The sequence below is a fragment of the Macaca thibetana genome, chromosome 5 (assembly GCF_024542745.1).
Source record: "Macaca thibetana thibetana isolate TM-01 chromosome 5, ASM2454274v1, whole genome shotgun sequence".
In the NCBI taxonomy this organism is placed as follows: domain Eukaryota; kingdom Metazoa; phylum Chordata; class Mammalia; order Primates; family Cercopithecidae; genus Macaca; species Macaca thibetana.
This window is the reverse complement of record NC_065582.1, coordinates 79,079,632-79,092,140: the sequence shown is the minus strand read 5'-3', so window position 1 is coordinate 79,092,140 and position 12,509 is coordinate 79,079,632. Positions and strand designations below refer to the sequence as shown.

Here is a 12,509-nt window from a genome sequence, read left to right as displayed (position 1 = left end):
CTTGACCTGAATATTGACATAGATGAATAAACTGAGAAGAAAGCTGTGAAAAGTACATTTGTGCTTGATATGGTTTGGCTCTGTGTCCTCACCCAAATTCCATCTTGAATTGTAATCCCCAGGTGTTGAGGGAGAGACCTGGTGGGAAGCAATTGGATCATGGAGGCAGTTTCCCCAGTGGCGTTCTCGTGATAGTGAGTGAGTTCTCACGATATCTGATGGTTTTATAAGGGGCTTCCCTGCTTCGCTCTCTCTTCTCTCTGCTGCCACCATGTGAAGAAGTTCCTTGCTTCCACTTTGCCTTCTGCCATGATTTTAAGTTTCCTGAGGCCTCACCAGCTGTGTGGAACTGTCAGTCAATTAAACCTCTTTCTTTTGTAAGTTACCTAGTCTTGGGTATTTCTTTATAGCAGTGTGAAAACGGACTAATACAGTGCTCTTTTAAGTAGCATAACAGAAGAGGAGATGAGATAGTCTTTCAGAGTGAATAAAACGTTCTGTACTTCATAAAACCCAAGCTGTCATTTAAGTCAGCCCCTGGGGAGTGGTAATAAATGACTCTTCTCAGAGGATTTCTGTGGGAGCAGTGTGAGGAGGCCTCAGCCTTCCTTATGTAGGTCCATTGGTTTAGAGCCACATTCTTTTCTCATGGTGTCACTGAAGTTTTTGAGGTCCAGAAGCTCCCTTTGCACTCTCTGCATCTTGTGAACTTTCAGTCTGTCTCTAGATTTAGGGCAAGAAACCTGTGGTGGTGAGGGCAGGTGGCAGTGTTGACCTGAGAGACAGCTAGGATTTCTTGTTAATCTGGTTATGGTTATCATTTATGTGTTAACTAGCTCTCGTGAGTGTTTGCCCCCAAGGCCTGCAGAAGACAGGTAATGTCTCTTCTCATTTACCTGTGTGGGGCACTCCCTCAGACTCACAGAGGATGAATGGGCACATGTTATGAAATGTTCTGTTTCTGCCTCCTACTTCAAGCAAAGCCTGCTTTTCATCACTGACCTCTGTACTATGTAGTCATAGTTTTTTGTAGTCACTGATGAACATTTTCAATATGCTCCAAACATTCTGAACTCCTTTCTAATTCCTGAAGAACCCCTACTAATCCCTAGGTTGAGAAGTCAGAGGTTCTAATTGATTTGCTGTGACCTGTTTGCTGCCTTAAGGTTTGTGTTCCCTAGAAATGATATTTCATTTTCTATGTACTTCCCCCCAAAACAAATGTTGTAAGTTTTGACATGGGAAAGCTTTAGCTGTTCAAACACACACACCTTGCTGATGTTCAAATCCACAGACTGTACCACACACCAGTGTTTACAGAGTCCTTGACAGGTCTGAAAAAACATTACCATATTTATCATTTCCATTGGTAGAACAGAATAATGGCAAATGATATACATGTAGTCCTCCACAATTAACCAAATACTTTCACATCTGTAATTATTATTCACAAAGCCTAATTCTCAAAGTGTTTTATTTTCTTTAAAATTATATTTTATTACATTCTTACAAATATAGCCTGGACTCTGGTTTACATAACATGGTGTTGACAGTGTAGGAAAAACAAATGGTGCTTTGAGGGAATGGAATTACAATTGGTTACACAAAGAAAATGAAGATTGTAATATCTTGACAAGTGACAACCCAGACCAAGGCAGGGTAGAGTTGGAAGTGTACTAGATTGCGAGTGCAGTACCTGGATTCTAATTCCAAGTCTACTACCTACTAGTGGTGGGACTTTGGGAAACGTCACTGAATTTCCTCTTAATTAGATCCATGTTTTCCGGGTTCACCAAGACCTGAGAAGCACCTGGAGTGCCTGTTAAAAAGAAAAAAAAAAGCATACCCCTCAGCCCAGCCCTGCTGGATTAACTGGAATCTCAAGAGTAGGAATCTGCAAAAAATACAAACATTCACTCACACACTCACAGAGAGGCACTCTGGGTGATTCTTTTGAACAAACAATTTTGGGAAACAATTTGAAAATGTCAAAAGTCTTCCTAGTTGCTAGGAACTGTATGCTATGATTAGCCCTTAGATGGGCAAAATCTGAAGATAAAATGTATTAATTATTTATACTTTGATTTTGTAGTTTTATAATTACTCTATTTTTTTGAAAAGTTACAGAATTTAGTGCTATAATTTGTGTTTTATGAATTTAAAAATTCTTGAGATTTCTCTTTTCCCTCTGACTTATTGGCTCCTAGTGTTATGTTGAGGATAAATGAGGTCAGTATGTAAAATTTGTTTTTATTATTGCTGTTAGTAGAAAAAGTACCACTGACTAGACCCATCTTTTATTAATTTGATATATCTGTTTCTATGGCTTTGTTCCTATTAGTGAAAGCTCAAATAAACAGAACACAATTATTTCTTCATTAGTTTATTGATTTATTCAAAAAGTTTGAGTGCCTATTATGTACAGAGGATTCTACTGTGTTATGTGGTAAGGAATATTAAAATGTTTAAAGAGCCTTTTCTTTCTCTTTTTTTTACATGAAAACCTCCCATTTAGTAATATTTTTAAATAAAATATTTTATTGATCTTACCAATATGTCAGTGCATTAGGAAATTAACAATATGTGTTGGATACATTTATTCTGCATAGACTATAGAGCATGCATGACACATGATACATGATACACATAGCAGAGAACTCTTAGAAATAAATCTAGACGTCCGTGGTAATCTATGCCCCACAAACTAATAGCTATGAGTTTAAGGTTCTCTTCCTAGTGTCTTCATTTTCTCCATGGTGAATTGCTGTATTAGACACAAGTTATACCAATGTTCCAGTCTCTGGGTTCAAATCCAAGCAGTTGTACAACTTATGTAGTGAAAACTTGGTTGTGGCAAAAAGCAATGGCAAATGATATACATGTAGTCCTTCACAATTAATAAAATACTTTCACATCTATAATTTCATTTTTTTTCCATAGTAATCCTCTGATACAGGCAGGGGAGATCCTGTGAGATGTCCAGAGAAGCGAAGCTGGTGGGGCCAGGACTGGAAACCAGGCCTCTGGCTTTCTGTCTGGTACCCTTTCCCTTTCTCCCAAGATGCCTACGTGATTCTACAACTGAGGGGCATGGCCCCTCACTACGTGTCTGTATAGTGGAGCTTCTATTGTAGCAAAGATCTGGGAAGAATAATTTGAGTGAATTCTCTTAGACATTTATGTTGGCACCTATTTCAAACTCCCATGATCTTACAGTTCTCCCAGCCTCTTGTAGCATTTCTTTCTTTCTTTTTTTTTTTAATACTTTAAGTTCTAGAGTACATGAGCACAATGTGCAAGTTTGTTACATAGGAATACATGGACCATGTTGGTTTGCTGCACCCATCAACTCATCATTTACATTAGGTATTTCTCCCAACGCTATCCCTCCCCCAGCTGCCCACCTCCCAACAGGCCCTGGTGTGTGATATTCCCCTCCCGGTGTCCATGTGTTCTCATTGTTTAATTCCCACTTATGAGTGAGAACACGCAGTGTTTGGTTTTCTATCCTTGTGATAGTTTGCTGAGAATGATGGTTTCCAGCTTCAACCATGCCCCTGCAAAGGACGTGAACTCATCCTCTTTTATGGCGGCGTAGTATTCCATGGTGTATATGTGCCACATTTTCTTTTTCCAGTCTATTATTGATAGACATTTGGGTTGGTTCCAAGTCTTTGCTATTGTGAATAGTGCCACAATAAACATACATGTGCATGTGTCTGTATAGTAGTATGATTTATAATCCTTTGCGTACATATCCAGTAATGGGATTGCTGGGTCAAATGGTATTTCTAGTTCTAGATCCTTGAGGAATTGCCACACTGTCTTCCACAATGGTTGAACTAATTTACACTCCCACCAACAGTGTAAAAGCGTTCCCATTTTTCTCCACATCCTCTCCAGCATCTGTTGTTTCCTGACTTTTTAATGATCGCCATTCTAACTGGCATAAGATGGTATCTCACTGTGGTTTTGATTTGCATTTCTCTGATGATGAGCATTTTTTCATGTGTCTTTTGGCTGCATAAGTGCCTTCTTTTGACAAGTGTCTGTTCATATCCTTTGCCCACTTTTTGACGGGGTTGTTTGTTTTTATCTTGTAATTTTAAGTTTTTGTATATTCTGGATATTAGCCCTTTGTCAGATGGGTACATTGCAAAAATTTTCTCCCATTCTGTAGGTTGCCTGTTCACTCTGATGATAGTTTCTTTTGCTGTGCAGAAGCTCTTTAGTTTAATTAGATCCCATTTGTCAATTTTGGCTTTTGTTGCCATTGCTTTTTGTGTTTTAGACATGGAGTATTCGCTCATGCCTATGTATTGAATGGTATTGCCTAGGTTTTCTTCTAGGGTTTTTATGATTTTAGGTCTTACATTTAAGTCCTTAACCCATCTTAAATTTTTGTGTAAGGTGTAAGGAAGGTAACCACTTTCAGCTTTCTACATACGGCTAGCCAGTTTTCCCAGTACCATTTATTAAATAGGGAATTCTTTCCCTATTGCTCGTTTTTGTCAGGCTTGTCAAAGATCAGATGGTTGTAGATGTGCGGTGTTATTTCTGAGGCCTCTGTTCTGTTCCATGGGTCTATATATTTGTTTTGGTACCAGTACCATGCTGTTTTGGTTACTGTAGCCTTGTAGTGTAGTTTGAAGTCAGGTGGCGTGATGCCTCCAGTTTTGTTCTTTTGGATCAGGATTGTCTTGGCAATGCGGGCTCTTTTTTGGTTCCATATGAACTTTAAAGTAGTTTTTTCCAATTCTGTGAAGAAAGTCGTTGGTAGCTTGATGGGGATAGCATTGAATTTATAAATTACCTTGGGCAGTATGGCCTTTTTCATGATATTGATTCTTCCTATCCATGAGCATGAAATGTTCTTCCATTTGTTTGTGTCCTCTTTTATTTCCTTGAGGAGTGATTTGTAGTTCTCCTTGAAAAGGTCCTTCACATCCTTTCTAAGTTGGATTTCTAGGTATTTTATACTCTTTGTAGTAATTGTGAATGGGAGTTCACTCATGATTTGGCTCTCTGTTTGTCTATGATTGGTGTATAGGAATGCTTGTGATTTTTGCACATTGATTTTGTATCCTGAGAGTTTGCTGAAGTTGCTTGTCAGCTTAAAGAGAATTTGGGCTGAGATGATGGGGTTTTCTAAATATACAGTCATGTCATCTGCAAACACAGACAATTTAACGTCCATTTTTCCTAATTGAATACCCTTTATTTCTTCCTCTTGCCTGATTGCCCTGGTCAGAACTTCCAATACTATGTTGAATAGGAGTGGTGAGAGAGGGCATTCTTGTCTTGTTCCAGTTTTCACAGGGAATGCTTCCTGTTTTTGCCCATTCAGTATGATATTGACTGCGGGTTTCTCACAAGTAACTTTTATTATTTTGAGATACGTTCTATCAATACCTAGTTTATTGAGAGTTTTTAGCATGAAAGGGTGTTGAATTTTGTCAAAGGCCTTTTCTGCATCTATTGGGATAATCATGTGGTTTTTGTCGTTGGTTCTGTTTATGTGATGGATTATATTTATTGATTTTTGTATGTTGAATCAGTCTTGCATCTCAGGGATGAAGCCAACTCGATCATGGTGGATAAGATTTTTGATGTGCTGCTGGATCTGGTTTGCCAGTATTTTATTGAGGATTTTTGCATCGATATTCATCAGGGATATTGGCCTAAAATTCTCTTTTTCTGTTGTGTCTCTGCCAGGTTTTGGTATCAGGATGATGCTGGCCTCATAAAATGTGTTAGGGAGGATTCTCTCTTTTTCTATTGATTGGAGTAGTTTCAGAAGGAAGGGTGCCAGCTCCTCTTTGTACCTCCGGTAGAATTTGGTTGTGAATCTGTCTGGTCCTGGACTTTTTTTGGTTGGTAGGCTATTAATTATTGCCTCAATTTCAGAACCTGTTATTGGTCTACTCAGAGATTCAACTTCTTCCTGGTTTAGTCTTGGGAGGGGGTATGTGTCCAGGAATTTATCCATTTCTTCCAGATTTTCTATTTTATTTGCATAGAGGTGTTTATTGTATTCTCTAATGGTAGTTTGTATTTCTGTGGAATCAGTGGTGATATCCCCTTTATCATTTTTTATTGTGTCTATTTTTGATTCTTCTCTCTTTTCTTCTTTATCAGTCTGGCTAGCAGTCTATCTATTTTGTTAATCTTTTCAAAAAAACCATTTCCTGGATTCATTACTTTTTGAAAAGTTTTTCGTGTCTCTATCTCCTTCAGTTCTGCTCTGATCTTAGTTATTTCTTGTTTTCTGCTAACTTTTGAATTTGTTTGCTCTTGCTTCACTAGTTCTTTTAATTGTGATGTTAGGGTGTCGATTTTAGATCTTTCTTGCTTTCTCTTGTGGGCATTTAGTGTATAAATTTCTGTATAAACACTGCTTTAGCTGTGTCTCAGAGATTCTGGTACATTGTGTCTTTGTTCCCATTGGTTTCAAATAACTCATTTATTTCTCCCTTAATTTCGTTATTTACCTGGTAGTCATTCAGGAGAAGGTTGTTCAGTTTCCATGTAGTTGTGGGATTTTGAGTGAGTTTCTTCATCCTGAGTTCTAATTTGATTGGACTGTGGTCTGAGAGACTGTTATGATTTCCATTCTTTTGCATTTGCTGAGAAGTGTTTTACTTCCAATTATGTGGTCAATTTTAGAATAAGTGTGATGTGGTGCTGAGAAGAATGTGTATTCTGTTGATTTGGGGTGGAGAGTTCTGTAGATGTCTATTAGGTCTGCGTGGTCCAGAGCTGAGTTCAAGTTCTGAATATCCTTGTTAATTTTCTTTCTCGTTGCTATGTCTAATATTGACAGTGGGGTGTTACTGTCTCCCACTTTTATTGTGTGGGAGTCTAAGTCTCTTTGTAGGTCTCTAAGAACTTGCTTTATGAATCTGGGTGCTCCTGTATTGGGTGTATGTACAATTAGGATAGTTAGCTCTTCTTGTTGCATTGATCCCTTTACCATTATGTAATGGCCTTCTTTGTCTCTTTTGATCTTTGTTGGCTTCAAGTCTGCTTTATCAGAGACCAGGATTGCAACCCCAGATTTTTTTTTTTCTTTCTTCCCATTTGCTTGGTAGATCTTCCTCCATCCCTTTATTTTGAGCCTATGTGTGACTTTGCACATGAGATGGATCTCCCAAATACAGCACATTGATGGGTCTTGACTCTTTATCCTATTTGCCAGTCTGTGTATTTTAATTGGGGCATTTAGCCCATTTACATTTAAGGTTAATATTGTTGTATGTGAATTTGATCCTGTCATTGTGATGTTAGCTGGTTCTTCGCCCGTTAATTGTTGCAGTTTCTTCCTAGCATTGATGGTCTTTACCATTTGACATGTTTTTGCAGTGACTGGTACCAGTTCTTCCTTTCCATGTTTAGTGCTTCCTTCAGGAGCTCTTGTAAGGCAGGCCTGGTGGTGACAAAGTCTCTCAGCATTTGGTTGTCTGTAAAGGATTTTATTTCTCCTTCGCTTATGAAGCTTAGTTTGGCTGCATATGAAATTTTGGGTTGAAAATTCTTTTCTTCAAGAATGTTGAATATTGGCCCCCACTCTCTTCTGGCTTGTATGGTTTCTGCAGAGAGATCCACTGTTAGTCTGACGGGCTTCCCTTTGTGGGTAACTCGACCTTTCTCTCTGGCTGCCCTTAATATTTTTTCCTTCATTTCAACCTTGGTGAATCTGATAATTATATGTCTTGGGGTTATTCTTCTCGAGGAGTATCTTTGGGGTATTCTCTGTATTTCCTGAATTTGAAAGTTGGCCTGTCTTGCTAGGTTGGGGATATTCTCCTGGATAATATCCTGAAGAGTGTTTTCTAACTTGGTTCCATTCTCCCTGTCACTTTCAGGTACAACAATCAAATGTAGATTTGATCTTTTCACATAGTTCCATATTTCTTGGAGGTTTTGTTTGTTTCTTTTCACTCTTTTTTTCTAATCTTGTCTTCTTGCTTTATTTCATTAATTTGATCTTCAATCACTGACATCCTTTCTTCCACTCAATTGAATTGACTGTTGAAGCTTGTGCATGTATCACAAAGTTATTGTGCTGTGGTTTTCAGCTCCATCAGGTCATTTAAGCTCTTCTCTATGCTGGTTATTCTAGTTAGCCATTTGCCTAACCGTTTTTCAAGGTTTTTAGCTTCCTTGCAATGGGTTAGACCATGCTCCTTTAGCTTGGAGAAGTTTGTTATTACTAATCTTCTGAAGCCTACTCCTGTCAACTCATCAAACTCATTCTCTGTCCAGTTTTGTTCCTTTGCTGGCAAGGAATTGTGTTCCTTTGGAAAAGAAGAGGTATTCTGGCTTTTGGAATTTTCAGCCTTTCTGCTCTGGTTTCTCCCCATCTTAGTGGTTTTATCTACCTTTGGTCTTTGATGTTGGTGACCTACGGATGGGGTTTTGATGTGGATGTCCTTTCTGTTGATGTTGATGCTATTCCTTTCTGTTTGTTAATTTTCCTTCTGACAGACAGGCCCCTCAGCTACAGGTCTGATGGAGTTTGCTGGAGGTCCACTCCAGACCTTGTTTGCCTGGGTATCACCAGGAGGCTGCAGAAGAGCAAATGTTGCTGCCTGATTCTTCCTCAGGAAGCTTTGTCCCAGAGGGGCACCCACCTGTATGAGGTGTTTGTTGGCCCCTACTGGGAGGTGTCTCCCAGTCAGTCTACACAGGCTCAGGGACCCACTTGAGGAGGCAGTATGTCCGTTAATGGATCTCAAATGCTGTGCTGGGAAAACCACTGCTCTCTTCAGAGTTGTCAGGCAGGGATGTTTAAGTCTGTAGAAGTGTCTGCTGCCTTTTGTTCAGATATGCCCTGCCTCCAGAAGTGGAATCTAGAGAGGCAGTAGGCTTTGTTGAGCTGTGGTGGGTTCTGCCCAGTTCGAGCTTCCCTGCTTCTTTGTTTACACTGTGAGCATAGAAATACCTAATCAAGCCTCAGCAATGGTGGTGTCCCTCCCCCACCACCAAGCTTTAGCATCCAAGGTTGATCTCAGACTGCTGTGCTAGCAGTGAGCAAGGCTCCGTGTGTATGAGACCTGCCAAGCCAGGCAGGGGAGGAAATCTCCTGGCCTGCTGGTTGCAAAGACCATGGGAAAAGCACAGTATTTGGACAAGAGTGTACGGTTCTTCCGGGTACAGTCACTCACGACTTCCCTTGTCTAGGAAAATGAAATCTCCTGACTGCTTGCACTTCCTGGGTGAGGCGACGCCCCACCCTGCTTTTGCTCACCCTCTGTAGGCTGCACCCACTGTCCAACCAGTCCCAGTGAGATGAACCAGGTACTTCAGTTGGAAATGCAGAAATCACCTGTCTTCTGTGTCGATCTTGCTGGGAGCTGTAGACTTGAGCTATTCCTATTCAGCCATCTAGGAAGCGCCAACCCTCTTGTAGCTTTAATTCAATTTACTCTCCAAAGTGGAATTAGTGTTTTCTGACTCTAGAACATAGTCCCTGAGTAAAAGGATGTTAACCCATCATTTTGTTCAATGCTTACAATAAACACATTTATTAAGTCATATTAAGGCATTACTTTTAATGATAAAACAGAATGGAGTAAGCCCAGCACAGAAGCAATAATATGTTAGAATTCCCCTCTGTTCCCCATTCACCCCAGTGATTCTGTCATTTTCTAAAGGCAGAGTGGCCCAAGCTTCCTCACACTTGGTCAAGAGAGAGAGACCAAGGAAACTAACTTGACTTGATGAAATGAATTTCATCCTCTGGTGTCATCTCAGAGCATCAAAGGCAAGCTGTGTGTGGTGTCTGTCAGTAATTAGTGGTGAGGTTTCCCAAGAAGGGATCAGGTTCCCAAGCAGGTATCGAATACTGGGGCATCACAGTTGGTAGGTGGCCATCACCTAGAACAGGAGAGGACCCCAGGTACAGGATTAGGGTACCAAGCAAGGCCCTACAGGCACCAAGAAATCCAGTGAGGTTTGCCACCCAGATTTAGCAAATAAAAATGAAAAGTGCCTAGTTAAATTTGAATTTCAGGTAAATAGAGAACAAATTTTTAGTGTATGTCCCATGCAATATATATGGAATTCAAATTTATCTGGACATCCTGTATTTATGTGGCAAAGCTAACAGGGTCAAAAAATTTCAGAACCTTTATAGGATTTTGAAATTGAAACAACGTTTCAATTTTTCCTGCTTCCATGTAAGACCTTTTAGTTTTCACTATCATCTTCTAGGTCATTATGCTGAAGTCTCTGGTCGTAGGTAAGACCCAAGGAGTCCATTCCCAAAATGATAATATCTGTAATTTTAGTTCTAATTTACATAATTAAATTTTACACTTATATAGATCCTTTCCACATTAGTATATGGTGGGTGGTTTCTTTTTGAACATAAAAAGGTATTTTATGGATAAAGAGTAAAAAGTGTCTTTCTCTTCAGATAGTTCATTTTTCATAATTTACCAGTGTTCATGTCTTATAATCAGTTTGTGGAGAAGACAATTTACAAAATGAAGTGTGAATATCTATAGGAACTCTTTATTATCTATACAATAGACTTTATTTTAAACAGAAAACCAGTAATTAAAAATTATTTCTGCTTGTGTTGGTTGTCCTTGGGAAGTATTTTGTTTAAATGAGATAAAATATTGAAAGTATACAGTTTGGTCTCTTTCTTCCCACCCAGGTCCTGCACCCTTCTTAATTTTCTCCCACGGAAATAGTATCTTTAGGATTGACACGGAAGGAACCAATTATGAGCCATTGGTGGTGGATGCTGGTGTCTCAGTGATCATGGATTTTCATTATAAAGAGAAAACAATCTATTGGGTGGATTTAGAAAGACAACTTTTGCAAAGAGTTTTTCTGAATGGGTCAAGGCAAGAGGTAAAATACCATTACCTGCAGTGTTTGAGCTGTTTTTGTACAGGCTGACAAATATAATATATTGAATTCTTAATGTATAGATAAATGAAAATTATATTACAATTCAAATGTGTGTCTGCCAAATATAGGCGTTTATTTAATCTACATATGTGGTAGTATATTATTGAGTAAGTCCACACATTGATATTCTTCAGAAGCCCCAAAATGAGAAAGTGAAGATATGAATGTAATTTTGAAAATATCTGAGTTTATTAAATCAGATCACCATTTTATGAAGACAGATTATTTGCATGATTATTTCTTGCTATTTGTAAGGTACCCCAGTAGTTCTCAGATGGGGGGCAGTTTTTCCCTGAGGGAACAATTGGCAGTGTCTGGAAACATTTTTGGTTGTCACAAGCGGATGAGGTAGGAAGGTGGAGACGATAAAGGCATCTAGTGGGGAAAGGCCTGGGATGCTGCAAAACATCTCACACTGTGCAGAACAGCCCCAGAATAAAGAATTATCCAGCCCGGAATGTCAATAGTGCTGAAGTTGAGAGACCCTGTTTTATCTGTATAAAATCTCCATCATGGGTGTTGGCACCTGACATGTAGAAAGAAAACTTTTCTTCTTTTTCTTCTCACAGTGGTTGCACTTTGGAAAAAAATAATATAGCAGATGACAGATACAAGGTACTTTACTTCAAGTACATACAAAAGATCCTTAATCTTTCTATTTAGCTGGTAGAACCCTTATATGAGTCCCAGGAGGAATGTTTCTCTCAATTCGGTGATGGATTACAAAGATCATGTGCCTAGAGAAATTTTAAGAGTTGATTTCTCAACACAAAGTGCACAATTTTTTTTTTTTGTTTTTTAGCCAAATCTTTCTCTTTCCAATTATTCTTAAAAGCTTCAGTTGGGTGCTAATCTGTTTTACCACATCTCTAATACTTGCTAATCTCACTTTTAACAAGGATGGCTACTCATTATCCTCCAGACATGTGGTAGTATAGTTTCAAACTCTTGAGTCTAAGAATCTGAAGGGTTTTCTATCAAGAACATGGAAAAACTTAAAATAGTTGTGAATTTATGTCAAGTCATTAGGAAAGGATCAGCCTGATGCCTAAAATTCCATCCCTATATTCCTTCCTTTGGGTTAAAACATTGCTTATAAAGGACAACTGTTAAAATGCAAACAATTTGCCTGGGTGAGCTAGTTTATGAATGTATTAGGTTGGTGCAAAGGTAATTGCGGTTTTGGCCATTATTTTCAATGGTAAAATAAGTTGGCTAGATTTATTTACATGAGATGTAGAAATAGCACAGGCTCATGAGATTATGCAATTTCAGCCCAACTCTGATTTCAATGATGTCACCTGGGTAGCTGGATGTCGGCCATGGTGGAATATTTACACCATGAAAATCTTCAACAGTTCAAATTGGGGCTTCTGCCTACCTCGCAACCTCCATTCCCCAAGAAGACCAGCTTACCTGCCCTTGGCTGAAATTAAGAGATGAAAAGTTTTGGTTGGGCATTTTTATCATGAAAGAGCTGGGAATACAGCCCAAGGCGCATAAAAAGACGCCCTGCTACTCTCATGTCACAGTGTGAGGGCATGAAGGACTGTGGAAAGGAAGAAGGCCTATTGGAGGAAGAG

General features: G+C 39.1%; 2 protein-coding genes across 12 annotated transcripts in view; one reads left to right on the top strand and one right to left on the bottom strand.

Moving 5' to 3' along the window:
- The window catches only part of EGF (epidermal growth factor), a 100,061-nt gene that overhangs the window by 16,365 nt on the left and 71,187 nt on the right, over window positions 1–12,509 (top strand). For 10 of the 11 annotated variants that reach the window (XM_050790985.1, XM_050790987.1, XM_050790994.1 and 7 more), the window contains exon 2: window positions 10,667–10,866. In XM_050790985.1, coding sequence (XP_050646942.1) covers window positions 10,667–10,866 — 200 coding nt within the window. Of the gene's footprint in view, window positions 1–10,666; window positions 10,867–12,509 lie in introns of those variants that run through there. The other variant, XM_050790995.1, reaches the window with a different exon arrangement.
- The window catches only part of CASP6 (caspase 6), a 252,125-nt gene that overhangs the window by 234,661 nt on the left and 4,955 nt on the right, over window positions 1–12,509 (bottom strand). The gene's annotated exons all lie outside the window — the stretch shown is intronic.